The sequence below is a fragment of the Macaca thibetana genome, chromosome 1 (assembly GCF_024542745.1).
Source record: "Macaca thibetana thibetana isolate TM-01 chromosome 1, ASM2454274v1, whole genome shotgun sequence".
Taxonomy (NCBI): Eukaryota; Metazoa; Chordata; class Mammalia; order Primates; family Cercopithecidae; genus Macaca; species Macaca thibetana.
Window position 1 is genome coordinate 219,920,573 of NC_065578.1, and position 18,397 is coordinate 219,938,969.

The 18,397-nt window shown below is 39.3% G+C and overlaps 2 protein-coding genes across 2 annotated transcripts; one reads left to right on the top strand and one right to left on the bottom strand.

Annotated features, from left to right (window-relative positions):
- Positions 1-318: 318 nt before the first annotated feature.
- Positions 319-1,304, top strand: LOC126943546 (olfactory receptor 14I1). Its single transcript, XM_050772391.1, has one exon. It carries the CDS (start codon positions 337-339, stop codon positions 1,270-1,272), a length of 936 nt encoding a protein of 311 aa, XP_050628348.1. The 5' UTR covers positions 319-336; the 3' UTR covers positions 1,273-1,304.
- A 15,305-nt stretch (positions 1,305-16,609) lies between these two features.
- LOC126959581 (olfactory receptor 2G6-like) lies at positions 16,610-17,656 on the bottom strand. Its single transcript, XM_050798954.1, has one exon. The coding sequence runs from the start codon at positions 17,654-17,656 to the stop codon at positions 16,610-16,612; it is 1,047 nt and encodes a 348-aa protein (XP_050654911.1).
- Between the last annotated feature and the right edge of the window lie 741 nt (positions 17,657-18,397).

The following is an 18,397-nucleotide window of genomic DNA, read 5'->3' on the forward strand; positions in this document are numbered from 1 at the left end:
GAGACTTGAAATTTTGCATATTTAATAAGCACCATAGTTTATTTGATGAGAAAAATCTTAGTTTCAAGATTGAGAAGTTCCGTATAATAGAAAAACAGTATTAATCGAAAGCTTTTAGAAATCGGTTACTCGACTCGTAGTCTTCGGCATATTTTTTTATGATCATTTCATGTTAAAATCTCCCACCGTTGTATTTACATAAGCAGTGTGGAAGATGTACAGTGGATTTAATTTAATTTAGGAGGATATTACTCCTACCACACCATGCTCACCTTGTCTCATTTAAAACTACTGTGTATTTTTTCTCAACAATCAGAACACAGATTTCGCTGCCAAATGGACAATCTCACAAAAGTGACAGAATTCCTGCTGATGGAGTTTTCCGGCACCTGGGAGCTGCAGGTGCTGCACGCTGGGCTCTTTCTGCTGATTTATCTGGCAGCGCTGGTGGGAAACCTGCTCATCACTGCGGTCATCACTCTCGATCAGCATCTTCACACCCCCATGTACTTCTTCCTGAAGAACCTCTCCGTTTTGGATCTGTGCTACATCTCAGTCACTGTGCCTAAATCCATCCATAACTCCCTGACTCGCAGAAGCTCCATCTCTTATCTTGGCTGTGTGGCTCAAGTCTATTTTTTCTTTGCCTTTGCATCTGCTGAGCTGGCCTTCCTCACTGTCATGTCCTACGACCGCTATATTGCCATTTGCCACCCCCTCCGATACGGAGCTGTGATGACATCCGGAAGGTGCTATCAGATGGCAGTCACCACCTGGCTAAGCTGTTTCTCCTACGCGGCCGTCCACACTGGGAACATGTTTCGGGAGCAGGTTTCCAGATCCAACGTGATCCACCAGTTCTTCTGTGACATCCCTCACGTGTTGGCTCTGGTTTCCTGTGAGGTTTTCTTTGTAGAGCTTTTGACCCTGGCCCTGAGCTCATGTTTGGTTCTGGGATGCTTTATTCTCATGATGATCTCCTATTTCCAAATCTTCTCCACGGTGCTGAGAATCCCTTCAGGACAGAGTCGAGCAAAAGCCTTCTCCACCTGCTCCCCCCAGCTGGTTGTCGTCATGATCTTTCTCACCACAGGGCTCTTTGCAGCCTTAGGACCAACTGCAACAACTCTGTCCGTGCAGGATTTGGTGATCGCTGTGACATACACAGTTTTGCCTCCCTTCCTCAATCCCATCATATATAGCCTTAGGAATAAGGAGATTAAAATAGCCTTGTGGAGACTGTTTGTGAAGATACATTTTCCACAAAAGTAGAACGTCCTGGTCTTTACCGTAGATCTGCAAGAAAAACCAAAAAAGCATAAATACTTTATGACAAAAGATGAAAACACTGTTGATGAAATGAAAAACACTGAAAAAACTGTTGAATGGGAGAAAGACAATATTTGCACTACTGTATGTAGTTAGAAATGCAAATGTTTCTTCAAAAAGTAAAAGTGTAGAAGTACATTCATAAAATATTTCAAGGTTGTGGAACTGCAGCTTGTTCTGGTGATCTATTCCTTCCCGTCCCACACGTCTTCCAACTGGTTTAAATAACTTATCCTGAACCTGTAGCCTAACACTTCTGTTACTATGAATTTTTTGGAAGAGGACACGCACGCGCGCGCGCACACACACACACACAGTTTTAGTGCCGGATTTAGCTAGTCAACAACAACAACAAAAAAACATAAGCAGAAGGGTTATTAGAACAGGAATGCATGTTTTAGATTTTGCAAATATTTCAAGGATATATCTGTCACTTAGCTATTTTTAGAAATCTGTCAGGAAATTAAGCCAATTTCCCTCAATGCATCTACTGAAATTGTCACTTTTTCTTTTTTAAACTGTTAATAACTATTCCAACAATAAAAGCCAGTACATTTCTAGCGTTGGCTTTATGTAAGACACTGGTCTAAAGATTTTATTATCTATATCCATATTTATGTCAACTCAATCCTCACAATGACACCACAATGTTGGTTTTATTTATTTCATCTAGATTTCACAGATAATGAACCAATTAGGAGTCAGGAACATGCCCAAGTCCTCACAGCTAAAAATGGTCAAAAACAAGAATCAGTCTCGGGCAGTTTGGTCAGAGAATAGACAGCGTTTACCACAATTCGACACCACCTTCCTATGTGGAATAAATACAAACTGATGTTTTCATATTAAACTATATTTCTGGAATATACCTATTTTTAAATGTTACTGTCATATGCTATCAGATTCCAGATTCTTGTTGCCAGCATTATTTTTAGAATAATTACATTTATTACATAAAGAGGGTATCAAAGGGTATTTTTTGTCATTCTTTTTTATTTTAAATGTTATTTCACACTCATACAAGCATCTTTTAATCCTCTAAAATCATTTAGGTAATCATCTTTTCCTAAAATGTTTGACAGGTAACAGTTTGACTCACTTGGGCATGGAGGCTGGTTTGGAAGATAATGCAATTTTACATTTCCTTAGTGATATTTGGTGTACTCAATTTTTACAAAGCTTTAAATTTAGAAAATTGGTAAGTTAATAGAAAATGTTCCATTTTATTCTGGATTTTTGAATGTGTAGAATTTGAAGTTATATCTATAGTTTCACTTCTATTTAAAATTGAGTTTTTATAATTGATCAGATTTTCTAAAATGACTTATGTTTATTTTTACATAAAAATTTAAACATGGTTTTTAAATGTATTTACTTTTTGAAATTTAGGTATAATTGGCAAGGATTGGATATATTTGTATATATTTGTGGTATACAACGTTAATGTTTTGATAGAATGCTTTCATTGAAAAGTGATTAAATCAAAGTGACAAGAGCTGTGGGAGGTCCCCAGTTGACTGAGGTCCTCAGAGTCCCTCTAGGTCCCCGGACAGGGAGCTGGCACAGGCGGTGGCTGAGGCTGGGGCTGGTGAGGTGCACAAGCTTGGGTGCAGGGCTGGCTGCAGGAATATGCACTGCAGCAGGGGTTAACTATGAGTAAGCACATGGTGGCGACGGGCAGGGCCAAGGGCAAGAGCTGCAGCAGAGTAAAAATACATGCATGGGGGTGGAGTTGGTTTGTGCAAGCACGGGGATATAAAAATCAGGGACAGTGACATGCACATGTGAGGCTGCTGGTGCCAGATGAGGGACTGCAACAGGGCTGTAGTGTGTGTGTATACAGCTATGGTGCCAAAGCTGGCAGCATGTATGTATGTGGCTGTGGGGGCCAGCTGCATGTGCAAGCATGGTGCCAGGGACAGGCACATGGGGGTCATAGTTGGGTGTGCGAATGTTTCTGCGATGAAACTGACAGCAGGCGTGTGTGCAGCTGCAGGGGCTGTAGGCAACACACATGCTGGCGGGGCCAGCTATGGAACTCAGGTGGCTGTATGCATGCTCACAGCTGCTTGGCCTGGAGTTGCAGCATGCATTCATGGCTGCAGGGGCAAGCATGGCAGTGGGTGCTGGGTGCTGGAAGCTGGAGCCAGCTGCTGTGTATATGCAGCTGAGGGGACTGGGTCTGGAAGCCCGCATGAGCCAGGCTGCAGGGGGTAGCCAAGGGAGAGAACTCGGCGGTGAGGGTCAGGGCCAGCGGGTAGCCAAGGGAGAGCACTCGGCGGTGAGGGTCAGGGCCAGCGGGTAGCCAAGGGAGAGCACTCGGCGGTGAGGGTCAGGGCCAGTGGGTAGCCAAGGGAGAGCACTCGGCGGTGAGGGTCAGGGCCAGCGGGTAGCCAAGGGAGAGCACTCGGCGGTGAGGGTCAGGGCCAGCAGGTAGCCAAGGGAGAGCTCAGCAGTGGGGACAGGGGCTGGCAGAAAGGGCCCGGGTCATTTGTGGGCACATTCATAGCACTGGTCCCTGGGCTGGGGTGCTGGTGGCAGCTGCAGCTGAGGTGGCTCCAAGGAGGGAGTGTTTGGGGGGGCATGGCTCAAGGCCCTGGAGACTGTGCAGGAAAAGCCTGCGAGGCCCTCAGTGGGGAGATTTATAGGAATTCCACTGGGCTCTGCTGGCGATTGACTTCCTTGGTGACAAAATCTGCTGGAGATGAAGCAGCTTATGTCTGCAATGGCTAAACCCAGAGGAATCCTCAGCAGTGAACGCTGAGGGGGTGCGGTGCCTGGAAAGGCTGTTCAGGTTCCCAGGGGAGAGGGCTCTGGGAGTCCTGTGCAGAGAACACCAGCGGAGACTGAGGGGCTCCTGCAGTGTGACGAGCCCCCATCCCTCGTCTCTTTCTTCCCAGGTATTTCCAGCTGTTTCCACTATTCTGGTCTCCTTCGTAATTTTTGGGGGGGGGGGGGGAGGGGGGTGGTGGTAAAACTGAAGTTTTGGGCAGTGTCCAGGAGGCCAGACTCGGGGAATGGTTGTTCCTCCCACTCTCCTTTTCCTTGCAAGGGAAACCTGCGATCTGGGGGGTTTCCTCTGCACTAAGGAGTCCTGGCCTGGAGGATGGGTCGATGCGAAATGAAATTGTGCTGCCTTTTCTTGTGCAGTTTTTCTGTTATTTTCCTCCACTGTATTGCTGTAGCCTCTTACGTGGACTCCTGAGCTTTTCCAGAGCTATTTTCATTTGTGGATACTTGTGCAGTTGTTCTTCTGGGGGGGAACTAAAGCTGGAATCTCCTCCTCTGCTGTCCTGCTTCCTGCAGTAGGAATTAAAAATGTTTATATAATGAAATTTATGCTTTTTGTGTACACTTGAGTTGTGACACATGCATGGAGTCACGAAACAATGATCACTACGTGGGTTGAGAACAAGGTTTAATCCCCCAAATTCTCTTTTGCTCCAGCCTCTGGCAGACACTGGCCTGTTACGTCTCCCTGCAGTTTACCTTTCACAAAACGGGAGCTAAATTGAGTCACAAAACATGTGTAGCATTTTGAGGCTGGTGGTCTTTCTTAGCAAAGTGTGTTTAAGACTCATCGAGGTTGATTTATATATAAAGCGTTCCTTTTTATTGCTGAAGAGTTTTCCATTTTATGGATTATCACTTCTTTCATTCACCAGTTGTTTCCAATTTTTGGTCATTATAAACATGGCTAGTACAAACATTCAGGTATAGGTTTTCGTATGAACATAACTTTTCATTTCTCATGGGAATCCTAGGCCCCCTGCCAACTGAACAGACCACCTGCTTGGTCAAGGGGACCCCAGAAAAAAAATTAAAAACTGAGTTCCTCGACGTGACTGACAGGAGGTCAGACACACTTCCCTTTAGCAGTTTACACACAACAATGGCTGGCTTTAATGCCAATATAGAGATAATATAAGATTCGTAGACTTTTTTTTTTTGACACCAAATCATTTGAGATGGCGTCTTGCTCTGTTGTCCAGGCTGGAGTGCAGTGGTGCAATCTTGGCTCACTGCAATCTCCACCTCCCAGGTTTAAGCAATTCTCGTACCTCACCCTCCAGAGTAGCTGGGACTACAGGCACGTGCCACGACACCAGGCTGATTTTTGTACTTTTAGTAGAGATGGGTTTTCCACTATGTTGGCCAGGCTGGTCTCGAACTTCTGGTCTCAAGTGATCCACCTACCTTGGCCTCCCAACGTGCTGGGATTACAGGCATGCACCACTGCGCCCCATCTCATTGACTCTTTATGGCAACAAAATACCAAGTTATAAACGAGCCCTAAGGCCATGCCAGGCAAGGGTTAAGTCATGCACTGTCTGCCACCGGGTTTCCCTTTTTCTCTAACAGCTAAACTAGTACTGCCCTGGAGAGAAGCCATTTGAAAACAACTGTAGCTTACCACTCCACACCGACTCCTTGTTCCACCAGCCATAACTACAGCTTTCACTGGAGAAGAGACTGACTTCGGTAACTCTCTTCTGATAAGACGACCACTGAGCATGGACTGGTTCTGGCTGGTTTACAGAGGCTGTGCACTTGCCTGCCTTCCTGTCACGAAAAGACCTTTTGACCTACGGGACCTAATTGCAACACATTTGAATGTGAAGTCTCCACTCCAAAGTGAACGTGGGTTACATGTTCCATCTACATGTGTCAGGACCTGTTACATGTGTCTGTCTAGCTAACCTATTTAGTATAAAGCTCCTATCCCAACCTCTCCTCCTCCTCCATCGAACCCCCGTCTCACTTTGCACAGCAGGGGAATGTGCAGATGAGATTCCCTCTACCTGGGCAGCTTTCCTAAGCCTTGGACGACTGCTTTGCCCTGGAGTCTGGGCTTCTGCTGATTCTTGCTGCCTGTCTGTGAGGAATGAAGCTACTTTGCCTGACTTGTTTCATGAGTGTTTTGTCTCACCAGACTCACACTCTGGCAGCTGGGTTTGGGCAAAGCCTCCAGCCAGACACAGAACCTTAGCACAAATCGGGGAGGCCTGTAGGGTCCTCTCCTGGAACTGGTAAACAATGCACAGAGCTCTTTTCCTAAGTATTGATACTAGTACACAGTATATATATTATATATTATATATATACACACACATACACATTTAGCTCACGTTTTCTTTCCATTCATACACTGATGCACACTAAGGTTGATTCCATGTCTTGGCTATTGTTAATAATGCTGCAATGAACATGGGAGGAAGACATCTCTTTAGCCTTCTGATTTTAGTTTCTTTAGGTATATAAGCCGAAGTGCGATCATTAAATGTAAAGACAGTCCTGCAGGGTGAGGTGGCATGTGCCTGTCGTCCCAGCTACTAGGGAGGCTGAGGCAGGGGGATGGCGTAAGGCCAGCAGCTCAAGGCTCTAGAGTGCTAGGATTGTGCCAGTGAGTAGCTGCTGCAATCTCTCTGGAAACAATTGGGAAAATACAGTAAAACATAGAAAATTCTGCACATATGATTCTTTGGTATGCTGCCAAATAATGTGTAAAATTATTTTTTCTCATTTTTATCTAAATATGCATTTGTAGTTATCAATGGTAATAGATGTTTATTGCTTTAAATGTCTTTCTTAAAAACTATCCTGCTTTAATTTTATAAAATAAGGAAAAAAAGTTACTCAAAGTGCTATAACAGGAGAAAGAATTCTTTGCTTAGGCCTATCTATTTGCAACTATTTTATATAAAATTTTATTTGAATTCTTAGTATGTGTTTTTTTTTCCTGTTCTTGAAAGTACATTTAAAACATCATTAAATATTGTTAATAATTTTAAATGAATGTAAATGTTTTATTGCATAAACCATTTGTTATTAAGCTATCATTGTTTTTCTCTCATAAGATGAACATCTAAAACTCTAAGATAATTTGCCATGGATCAATATATTTTACTTAAATACAATCCTAGATAAGCAAGTACTTTCACCCTCAATCTTATGACCTTGATGTCGGAGAAGCCAACGGCCCAGAATGGGGAAAATGTGCTAGCTTTCTTCAGCTTCTAGAGCTGAAATTTATGGATTTGGACTCAGGACCAGCTATAGCTGGTAAGGCTCAAATAACCCCTGTCCCACCAGAGCAGGTGTGAGTGTTCCTGAGTGACCACTCAGGGTTCTTGAGGTCAAGGACTATTTTATGGGAATTTTAGGGAGCGAAGTCATCACTTAATGAAGGAGGGAACAGGGCTTCTAAGAAAGACAAGCACATTATAAATAGTTTTTAATCCCTTTCTATATTTAGTATAATAAAGCACATAGTATATAGCATATAGCTATATTATAGTAGTATAGTATAATATAACATAGCTATATTATAATAGTACATAGTATAATATAGCATAGCTATTGTAATACAAGTATAATATAGCATATAGCTGCAATAGCACATAGTATAATATAGCATGTAGTATACATATTACATAAGTATTACATAACATGTAGTACATAGTATAATACAGCATATAGTATATAGCCCTGACTTCACCACTACGCAATCTTTGCATGCAACAAATTGCACTCATACCCCTTAAATTTATACCAAAAAAATACATAGCACATTCAAATGCCAAAACAAACATTTAGTGGTCATCAGAAAGGAAACAGTTGCTAAACATCAAGCAACAGAACATTGCCTTCACTGAAACCCTCTTGCCACTCCTCCAATCAGCACATGCTCCCCACCAAAAATATAAACATCATTCTAATTTTTTAATTCTTATGTTGAACTTTATTCAGAAAAGCCACAAAATTTGTACAGAGTTTGTATATAGTGCTCACCCAGCTTCTCCTAATTTTATACAGAGTTTCACTTATGCTCTTGTGTCATTCATATTTTTCTTGATCCAGAGCCCCCAGCATTCAACATTTCCATTAAGTGAATTTTGAGGGCTGTACCAATTGGGGAAGGAGAAGTTGCCCACCTGCATGAAGTAGGTACAAGGATCAGAGATCTAACAGCTTTTATACAAATTTTATACAAGCTTCCTATTTGAAGTGTTTAGAGGTACTTGATTACTTCAACTTTGAGCTTTTGGAGGGATTCTTCCAGTATAAAATTCTGCAAGCTTCTGAGCTTCTATGACCAAATAAATATTCAGCTTTTTTAGATCTAAGAAGTCCAATTCTAATTATCCTTTTTTCAGTCCCCAAAAATTTCTTGCTGTTATCTTTTTTCCCAAACTCTTGGCCTTTGTGTATTTATACTTCAAATTAAATATAATAGTTCCTTCAGACAGTGGTAAAAACTCTTGTCTAAAAAAAGAAATCTGAAAATGTCTTGTGTTCTCCACCTTTACTTTTCAATGATACTTTAGCTGGATTTAGAATTAAGGCTTTATATGTAACCTGAAATTATTTCATAGCACATACAACTATAATAAATGTGTGTAATTAAAAAATAGAATTAAAACTTCATAAATTCTTCAACATTTTCCTTTGAGACTTCCTGTTTGTCCTGTGGTTTATAAATATATTAATTTCCAAATAGTTGATTTTTCCAGTTGTTTTCATATTAATTCACTTTCAGTTTGATTCCAGTGTTGCCAGAGAAAACATTCCACATAATTTCAAATCTTTTAAATTTGTTAAGGTTTGTTTAATGATCTGTGATATGGTCTATCTTGTTGATTATTCATGAGTCTTTGGAAAAAAAGTATATTCTGATGTTGAATAGAATGTTCTCAAAGATGTTAAATCTGTTATCACAACATCCCCTGTGGACAGCCTCACGACTACATTAGATACCTTACTTATATGTTCCTGACGTATTGTCCTTTTTGTCATTATGCAGTAGCTCTATAAAATATTTCAAATAAACCATTGAATGCAAACTTTATCTTTTGTTTATCTATATTGTTATCCCCTAAAGTAGCAAGGTATTATCTGGTATCATTTGGTGATAATAGGAATGCATGAAATTGAGATCATTGCATAAACAAGACCTGACTGCTGCCGATATACACTCTAATCAGTGAGACCCTGAGCACACTCTTCTTGAGTGACTGAAGAAGTATTAGGTTGGTGAAAAAGTAATTGCGATTTTTGCCATTGCTTTTAATGGCAAAAACCACAATAATCAATAATTATCAATCAGGAAGTATTGTTGGAAAATAGTAATTCATCTAAGTGACAATACTATGAAGTCTGCGATTGTTTTAAAGCCTTGCTTTATGACAAGGAGAAAAGATGACATAGCAGCCTGCGATGAGTAGTACCAATAAGGGACATTGAATGTGAGGAACATTGCCCTGGAATATTAATTTTCTGTCTTCCAAGAATTGTAGAATAGTTCAGAGGGAGTCAAAAACATGAGAGACATTGGATACAAAAATGCTGCTAAGTGAAAGAAAACTGAGATGTAGATTTTAAATGCTACATTTTTGAAAGTGACCGAGAATGGAAAATTTGGGGAGTGCTATGGGAGACTGCTTCTACTCGACAGCAGTGTCATAGGTATGTATTCTGTGCTTGCCATGCTCGAGGCATTGTGCTATAAGGTGGGGAATACTGTGAACAAGAGATGATATCCCTACTCTTACAGAGCTCGCAGGCCTGTGGAAGAGAGAGAGGCCAAGGGCAAAAACAAATAAATAAATGGGTTCTACTATTTCATATGACCAGTTTCATACATAAAAGATCAGGGTATTATAATTAAGGATAGCAGTGAAGGATGCAGGAACCAGAGGAGGATCATTTCACTCGGGGAAAACTAAAAGAGGAGAGAGTTTTCTGCTGAGGAAGTGTGTCAGCTCCAAGAAATCCCGCATGGCTAGGAAAAAGTGAGGGTCATGTGCACTGGATGTGGTCAGGCACGTCAGCTGAACTCACTTTCTCTTTCATGTTTCTGTGACCATGCCATGAACTGATCTCATTGTTACTCTGCAAGTCACCCTGAATTAACTACAGAATGCCCATTCTGTCTCATTAAACTGTATCACTTCTTTATCTGTTTCCACAGCATTCTAGCATATCTACTTACCTTACCTTGGCTCAGAAGGCAATAGGGCCTGAGACTGTGGCATTTGGACAAGAACGTTCAAGATGTCCATCCAGCTTTTGTTTTTGAAATATAGGTTCAGTTTTTCCTCCTGTGAAAAATAATAAATTCAGATCAATGCCATGTGGTGGTTTTGATTACATTGATTATATTTGTGGAATATCTTTTTTGTTCTATAAATGCATTTTATGAGCTCTATAATTTAACATATATATGAAGCAAAAATAGTTATGTGATACCATCAAATTTACTAGAAAAATTTATTTTCTATATTTTTTAATATGTAATATGGATAAGTAGAATATATAAAAGATACTATATAATATATATAAGATACTATATAATATATATAAAAGATACTATATATTATATGAAAGGTTATATGCTATATATATTATACATAGTATCTTATATATTCTATATATGCTATAGAAGTATATATACTATATATAGTATAGAATATGGAATATATTATAGATTCTATATATACTGTAGAATGCCATATATAGCTCTATATGTGCCTAAATAAAATTGTGTACAGTCTCATGTCTTTACTTTTAGAAATATTACTTTTTGGATATAAATTTTCGTAATATTTTGCCTTTGAAACAGAATTTATGTAACATTCTCTTATTTTAAATGTAGGCTTATCAAAATTTTTGATCATCTAAAACACTGAGATGAATATCTAAAGAATTCCTAGATTCTCTTTGTGATTAAGTGTTTATTTAAAGTGTTCATTTCTAATTTATATATCCAAGTTGCTTCCTCTCAACAATCTATCATGACAGAGGGCAGAACCTGGTGATGTCTTTTTACTTTATTCACAACAGTACTGATGATCATTTTTTCTTTCTGCAATTCAGCAGTAAGAGTGAGACCTTATTGTAGATATTGTAGATATAGTTTACATTTTTATCATTAATGTTTTGTTTTGTATTTGTGTTCTCTGCAAATTTTTTAGTAAAATGTGTAATTAAATGTCTATCTTATTCTGATATTAGTATCTAAGTGATTGCTATACGTTACTCATCTTTATCTTTTGCTTTGTCGTAGATCAAAACAAATTTTCCAAGTAAAATAATAATCTACTTTTTTATTCCCAAATATATACATATATATATATATATATATTTTTTTTTTTTTTTTCTCCTTTCAAATCCTATTTTCCAGGGTATTTGTTTTTTCAGCTTTCATTTTAGATTCTGGGGGTCCGTGTGCAGGTTTGTTACCTGGGTATAGTGTGATGCTGACATTTCAGTTATGGATGACCCCATCATGCAGGTACCAAACACAGCACCCAGTAGGTAGCTTTCTAACCCTCATCTCCTGCGACTCCTTTCCCATCTAGCAGTCCCCAGTTTCAACTGTTGACATCTTTATATTCGTGAATACATGGTAGTTTGTTTGTTGTCTTTCTTTATACATTAGACAAATCTTTACCCATGCATTTTCCAATTGTTTGAGTTTCATTTTCTACAGCTTTAATCAATTTTTATATGTAAAAACAGTATATAAAATGTATTCCTAATGTGTTATTACATTTTCAGAATATTTTAAGTAATTTTTTCTCAATCACTGAATTACAGTGGCAATTTTGTTGCTTGTATTTTCAAAGAGTTCTGTTAAAATCATGGCAGGGAACTACACCTTCCTTTCCATTGCCATGTTATGTCCAAAATGAACCAATCATTTTGGAGAGGTGGGAAAACACCTATTGCCCATCTCTCTTATATTTTCATCAGTTTATGACACTAGAAAACTTCAGTAATTTCATTAAGTAGTACTTAATAAATATATTAATACGTAGATTTTAGTTTGAAATAGACCATAGTTCCATTAAAGTTGGTTAGCCCTGTTTCTAATTAACACACACAAAATGCCCACATGTGTAGAATAATTAAATAGTAGGGTTTATGTTAAAATACTATGTAAATAAATATTCCACTACCTCTTTATGCTTCTTAATATGAGGAATTTTAAAAATTCACTTTTATGAAACAATAAAATAATGTATAGTAAAATTTCATTAACAAAGAAGCCATAATGAGTTTGTGTGTTTCTCTTTTATTTCTTCACAAAACCCATTCTCTTAGTTCATTTTCTATAAAGAAAACTTATTCCTTACAATTATGGAGGCTGAGAAGTCCAAGGGCAAGGGTCCACATGCAGCGAGGGCTCTCCAGCCAGCGAGGGCTCTCCAGCCAGCGGGGACTCCCTGCAGAGCATCAGGCGGACCAGTGGGAACCCTCCAGCCAGCGGGGACTCTCTGCAGAGCATCAGGCGGACCAGTGGGAACCCTCCAGCCAGCGGGGACTCCCTGCAGAGCATCAGGCGGACCAGGACATTACATGATGGAGGGAGCTGAGCAGTCTGATGTGCTAGCCCAGATCTCTCTTATTATCTAGCCCCACTTCCATGATAATCCATTAATCCATGAATTAATTCATTTATGAAAACAGAGGCCTTACGAGCAAATCATCTCTTAAAGTCCCCACCTCTGAACACAGCTACGTAAAAAAAATTTTTAGAGTATCATTTTGGTTTTAATCTATAAATTATTTTTCAAAATTTGTGGGTACATGTTAGGTGCATATATTAATGGAACACACGATATGTTTTGATACGGGCATGCAGTGTGGAATAAGCCCATCATGGAGAATGGGGTATTTATCTTCTAAAGCATTTATCCTTTGCATTACAAACAATCCAATTACATTCCTTAAGCTATTTAAAAATGTACAATTAAATTATTACTATAGTCATCCTTTCATGCTATCAAATAGTAGGTCTTATTCATTCTTGCTATATTTTTGTACCCAACAACCATCCCTACCTTCCCTCAATCCCGCAGTACCCTTCCCAGCCTCTAGTGCCATCTTCTGTTCTCTATGTCCATGAGTCCAGTTGATTTGATGTTTAGAGCCCACAAATAAAGGAGAACATGTGATGTTTGTCTTTCTGATCCTGGCTTATTTCAATTAGCATAAGGATCTCCAGTCCCATCTATGCTGTTGCAAATGACTGGATCTCATTCTTTGCAGCTGAATACTACCCCCCTACTCTGTTGTGTATAAGTACCACATTTTCCTTGTGCATTCATCGGTTGATAGGCACTTTGGTAGCTTCCAAATCTTGGCTATTGTGAATGGCGCTGCAACAAACATGGGAGTGCAAGTATTTCTTCAATGTACTGATTTTCTTTTTTTTTTTTTCTGAGATGGAGTGTTGCTCTTGTCTGTTACCCAGGCTGGAGTGCAGTGGCACCATCTCGGCTCACTGCAACCTCTGCCTCCTGGGTTCAAGCAATTCTCCTGTCTCAGCTTCCCGAGTAGTGCACACCACCATGGCCAGCTCACTTTTGTATTTTTAATAGAGATGGGGTTTTGCCATGTTGGCCAGGCTGGTCTTGAACTCCTGACCTCAGGTGATCCACTCACCTCGGCCTCCCAAAGTGCTGGGATTACAGGCATGAGCCACTGTGCCCGGCCTGTATGATAATTTTTTAAAATGTGTGTGTGTTAAATTTTTAAAAATGGTGTGTGTGTATGAAATTTTTAAAAATGGTGTGTGTGTATGAAAATTAAGCATTTAAGTTGTGGTGCTATATGCTTTTTGTTTTGCATGAATTCATTAATATTCATGTTATATAAAAGAAATTATTTTTTATTTCTTAAAGTAAACCTTTTTCATGGTGTTTGGAGTGGTGGAACATTTACATATTTCAGCAGTCTCACCATATAGTTTTTAAATAATTGCAATATTGAATGGTCATTTAATTATGTAAGACAATTTTTTTCTTGGCATCCATTGAAAACCTGTTCAGATCAACAATGCGTGAAAATTGATGTGTTCTTGTTTTAGATTTACCAACTGTATTTATAAAATACCTTACAAATACATAATTATAAATATATTCACAAACGTAAAAGTATGCTCAATGTAGTTATTTAAAAAAGGAAATATTCATGTTATTCAATTGTAGGGAAGATTTTCAATAAATGGTGAATATTTTTATACATCATTCTGAAAAGAAATGCTCACAATAATAGAGTATGAAATTATATGTGTATGACGATTACAAAAGCAATATAAATACATCCATGTCAGAAAAACACTAAATTCAAGATAGTAGTAACAGGATTTTTTTCAAATGTGTTCCCAATTTCATCTGCAGTTAATTATTTTAGCTTGCTTTCCGTATGTTTATTAATCATATCATCTATTATCATTTCCTTTTTGGTGCAAATAACTGTTTATTGCTGAGATTAGCATCTTTATATTATTCTATCTATACTTTTATTCTAAATTATGTTTGAATTTAATTGGGTACAGTAATAATTTGATTTTGCTTTCAATGGGATTTGTATTCCATACTACCTTAAATGGTTGTGAGTTTGTCTTTGAAAATGTTTGTTTCATGATTCATATGTCATTTTTTCTACACATTGTGTTCCAATTATTGCTTTTCACTTTGAGCTATTTCTTTAAATGTCACATCTTTTGCTCTAGGGCCGTATTCTATTTCAGTTGATCGAGACTGTGACACAGGTACATTCTTCCCAATGCCGTGGTTCTCGGATTATCAGGAATAAAGCATTTGTACATGTGAGGCTTCCTGTAGAACTTCTCTACTTGCATATTGCAAACAAAAGCATGCACTCCTCAGCATGTTCTGCTCAGTTCCCAATTCTTCCTTCCATTACTGAGGGAGGAAAGTCACATGAGAATATCCTAGAAGACAAACTTAACAAAAATAAGAGGGAAATAAGCCTGGTTAAGTTGGCTATTCATCATTTTGTTTGCTGAAAGTATATTGAAGAGGTGCCAGTTGGACAGGGTATTTGTGAAGAGGCAGCCTGAGTCATTAGTGAATTCTCCTGATGCCTTTTTGTTCTGTGTGTGCAGCCATTTTGCCTTCAGTCCAGGCTTTGGAAGGAAAGGCAGGTCCAAACGTCATCCTTAACATTTGTAGGCAGGCCACAATATTCACACAAGGATGAATTATTATAAATCTAAATGTTGGAAGGCTGAGGCAGAGGAATCATGTTAGCCTAGGAAGTCGAGGCTGCAGTGAGCCATGACTGAGCCACTCACTCCAGCCTGGGCAACAGACCAAGACCCTGTCCAAAAAAGAAAAGTCTAAATCACTTGAAAATTCCACTTCCACCCCAGATTCTGCCTGCATTTTACCCTTCATTTGCACTGATGTTTTCATGCTTCTTTTCCCTTATAATGAGAATATGAAGTAAAATTACAACCACAGATTAAATCACTTTTTTCTGTAATTGCACAGTTCTCTTAAAATACTTGAAGTTGACAAATTGATGAAGTTCAGTCTCTTTGGGAAAAGAAAGAGAAAGAGGCTGAGACAGACAAAAATACAGAGATAGAGACAGAATTAAAACAAAGTAAAAGTTTGGTCAAATATAAGAATACAGTTCTTATTAAAATGCTTCTATATATTTCATTTTTTGCTGTTTTGAAAACCAAACATATAACTATGATCATTAACAGGAGACAGTGTGTGGGATTCATGTTTCAAATTTTAAAGTATAAAATTATGTGAGTAACTTTGTTTTCCAGAGTTTAAGGCCAGAAACAATAATTTATTATATGAATTCTATAAACATGTTAAAACACTTACATTTTAGTGTATGGCACTTTTACTCAACTTTTAAACACTTCAATTAAAAGGCAACCAACTTAAACAATATATGAATCAGTCTCCTTAATGCAAGTTTGCTTATCTGATTCTTTTAATATTAGTCATTATTTGCATCCCACAATTCTGTGGAACCAAAGCAAGCATCACAACTCTGAATAATAATTGTTTCTCGTGTTGTAAATAAGCCAATAGAGTGGGATGGTCCATTCTCTGGTTAAAACTTACATATTCTGGGAAAATGGTCATATATTTTTTCATTGTTTTTCATTGTTATCTACATTGTATACATTGCTTTGCCTAGTCACATATATATATACACACACACACATATGTAGACGCACACAAACTATATAATAAATGTGAACTGTAGAAATGGCAGTGTGTATCAAGTGCTATGGAAACATATTATAAAACAGTTAATTCTGCACAAGGATGAGAAGGATGGTGTTTCAGGACAACGAGCGAATGCAGACGTTTCAGCTGAGCTTTGAAGCATTACTAGAAGTTTATCAGATGGGCCAGAACATTATATAGAAATAATAGGTACATGAACCTTGATGGCAGGTGGAGTAAAGGACAACCATTTTTTTTCTAGATGGAACCTAGGGTCTTGGGACTGACAAGAAGAATGTCTGGGGAGAATGAACCCTCACACTCGGCCTTGGCGTGTTTCGCTTCTTTAGAATTCCAGGTGTTTCACTAGTTCCCATGGTTTGTCCAACAGCATTTCCCAGTATCAGGGTCCTCAAGGCCCCTTTCACATCTTTGTTTCTTAGAGTGTAGATAATGGGATTTAAAAGGGGGGTGACTATGGTATAGAAAAGAGAAACAAACTTTCCCTGGTTTTTGGATCTACTATTGGCCGGTTGAAGGTACATGAATATGATGGTCCCATAGAAAATGACGACCACACCCAGGTGAGAGGAACAGGTCCCAAAGGCCTTTTGGCGCCCCGCAGCTGATTGTATCCTTAACACAGCTTGGGTGATAAAGCCATAGGAGACTAAGATGAGTAACACCGGGACTATTAGAAAGACTACACTGGCCACAAAGAGTTCTGCCTCGTTGAAAGTCGTATCCACACAGGCCAGTTTGATGAGCACTGGCACCTCACAGACAATGTGATCCAGTTTGCGATGACCACAGAGGGGCAGCTGCACAGTGAGGGAGCTCTGAACCAGAGAGGTGATGAGGCCGCAGAGCCATGCTACACTGGCCAGAGACACACAGAGCCTCGGGTGCATCATGACTGTGTAGTGCAGTGGCCGGCAGACAGCAGCATAGCGGTCATAAGCCATGACAGCCAAGAGGATGCACTCAGACGAGCCCAAGCCCATGGCCGCGTAGAGCTGGGCCACACAGCCACCGTAGCTCATGGTTTTGTCTGTCTTATTCATGGTAACCAGCAACTGTGGGGCAACACTGGTGGTAAAGCAGATGTCCACACACGAGAGGTTGCTGAGGAAGAAGTACATTGGAGTGTGGAGTCTGGAGTCCAGACGAGACACTAGTATGATGGCAGTGTTCCCCAGAAGGCTCAAGATGTAGAAGAACAAAATGATGACAAAGAGAAACCTCTCTAGCTGAGGCTGATCTGAAAATCCCAGGAGAATAAACCCCTTTTCAGAGCTGTTGTTGGTTTCCTCCATTTTCCTGCAGCTTTAGGACACGTCAGCTTCAAATACTAAGTGATTAATACCTGGGGGAGAGAAAGCAATGAGGTCAAGACTGGTAATCCACAATCGTTTACAGTATGATTCTCTTCCTTTTTTATCTCCTAAAACATATTGTGAAGACCTGGAGAACTTTCCTCAACATAAATCCATGGGCTGGAAATGCCACTTCCTTCTATGTTTATTGAATGAAGTTTTACTCAAATGACAAAAGTATTGTATTAACTTTTGTTTTGATATTTGTATTTACTCACTCTTTGCTTATTCTTGTACTTTGCCAATTTTTACACTGATATATTTTTATGTTGAAATGCTGTATTTATGCAGTAAAGCAACTGACCCAATGTCCTTTCTATGCAAATATTTTGTTATATTTATACAAATATATATATTTTCTGAGATGGAGTCTTGCTCTGTCGCCCGGACTACAGTGCAGTGGCATGATCTCTGCTGACTGCAACCTCTGCTTCCTGGGTTCAAATAATTCTCTTGCCTCAGCCTCAAGAGTAGCTGAGACTACAGGCATGTGCCACTATGCCCAGCTAATTTTTGTATTTTCTTTTGTTTTTTGAGATGGAATCTCACTCTGTCTCCCAGGCTGGAGTGCAGTGGTGCAATCTCTGCTCACTGCAAACTTCACCTCCTGCGTTCAACTAATTCTACTGCCTTAGCCTCCCAAGTAGCTGGGATTACAGGCACAGGCCCAGGCCCCACGCC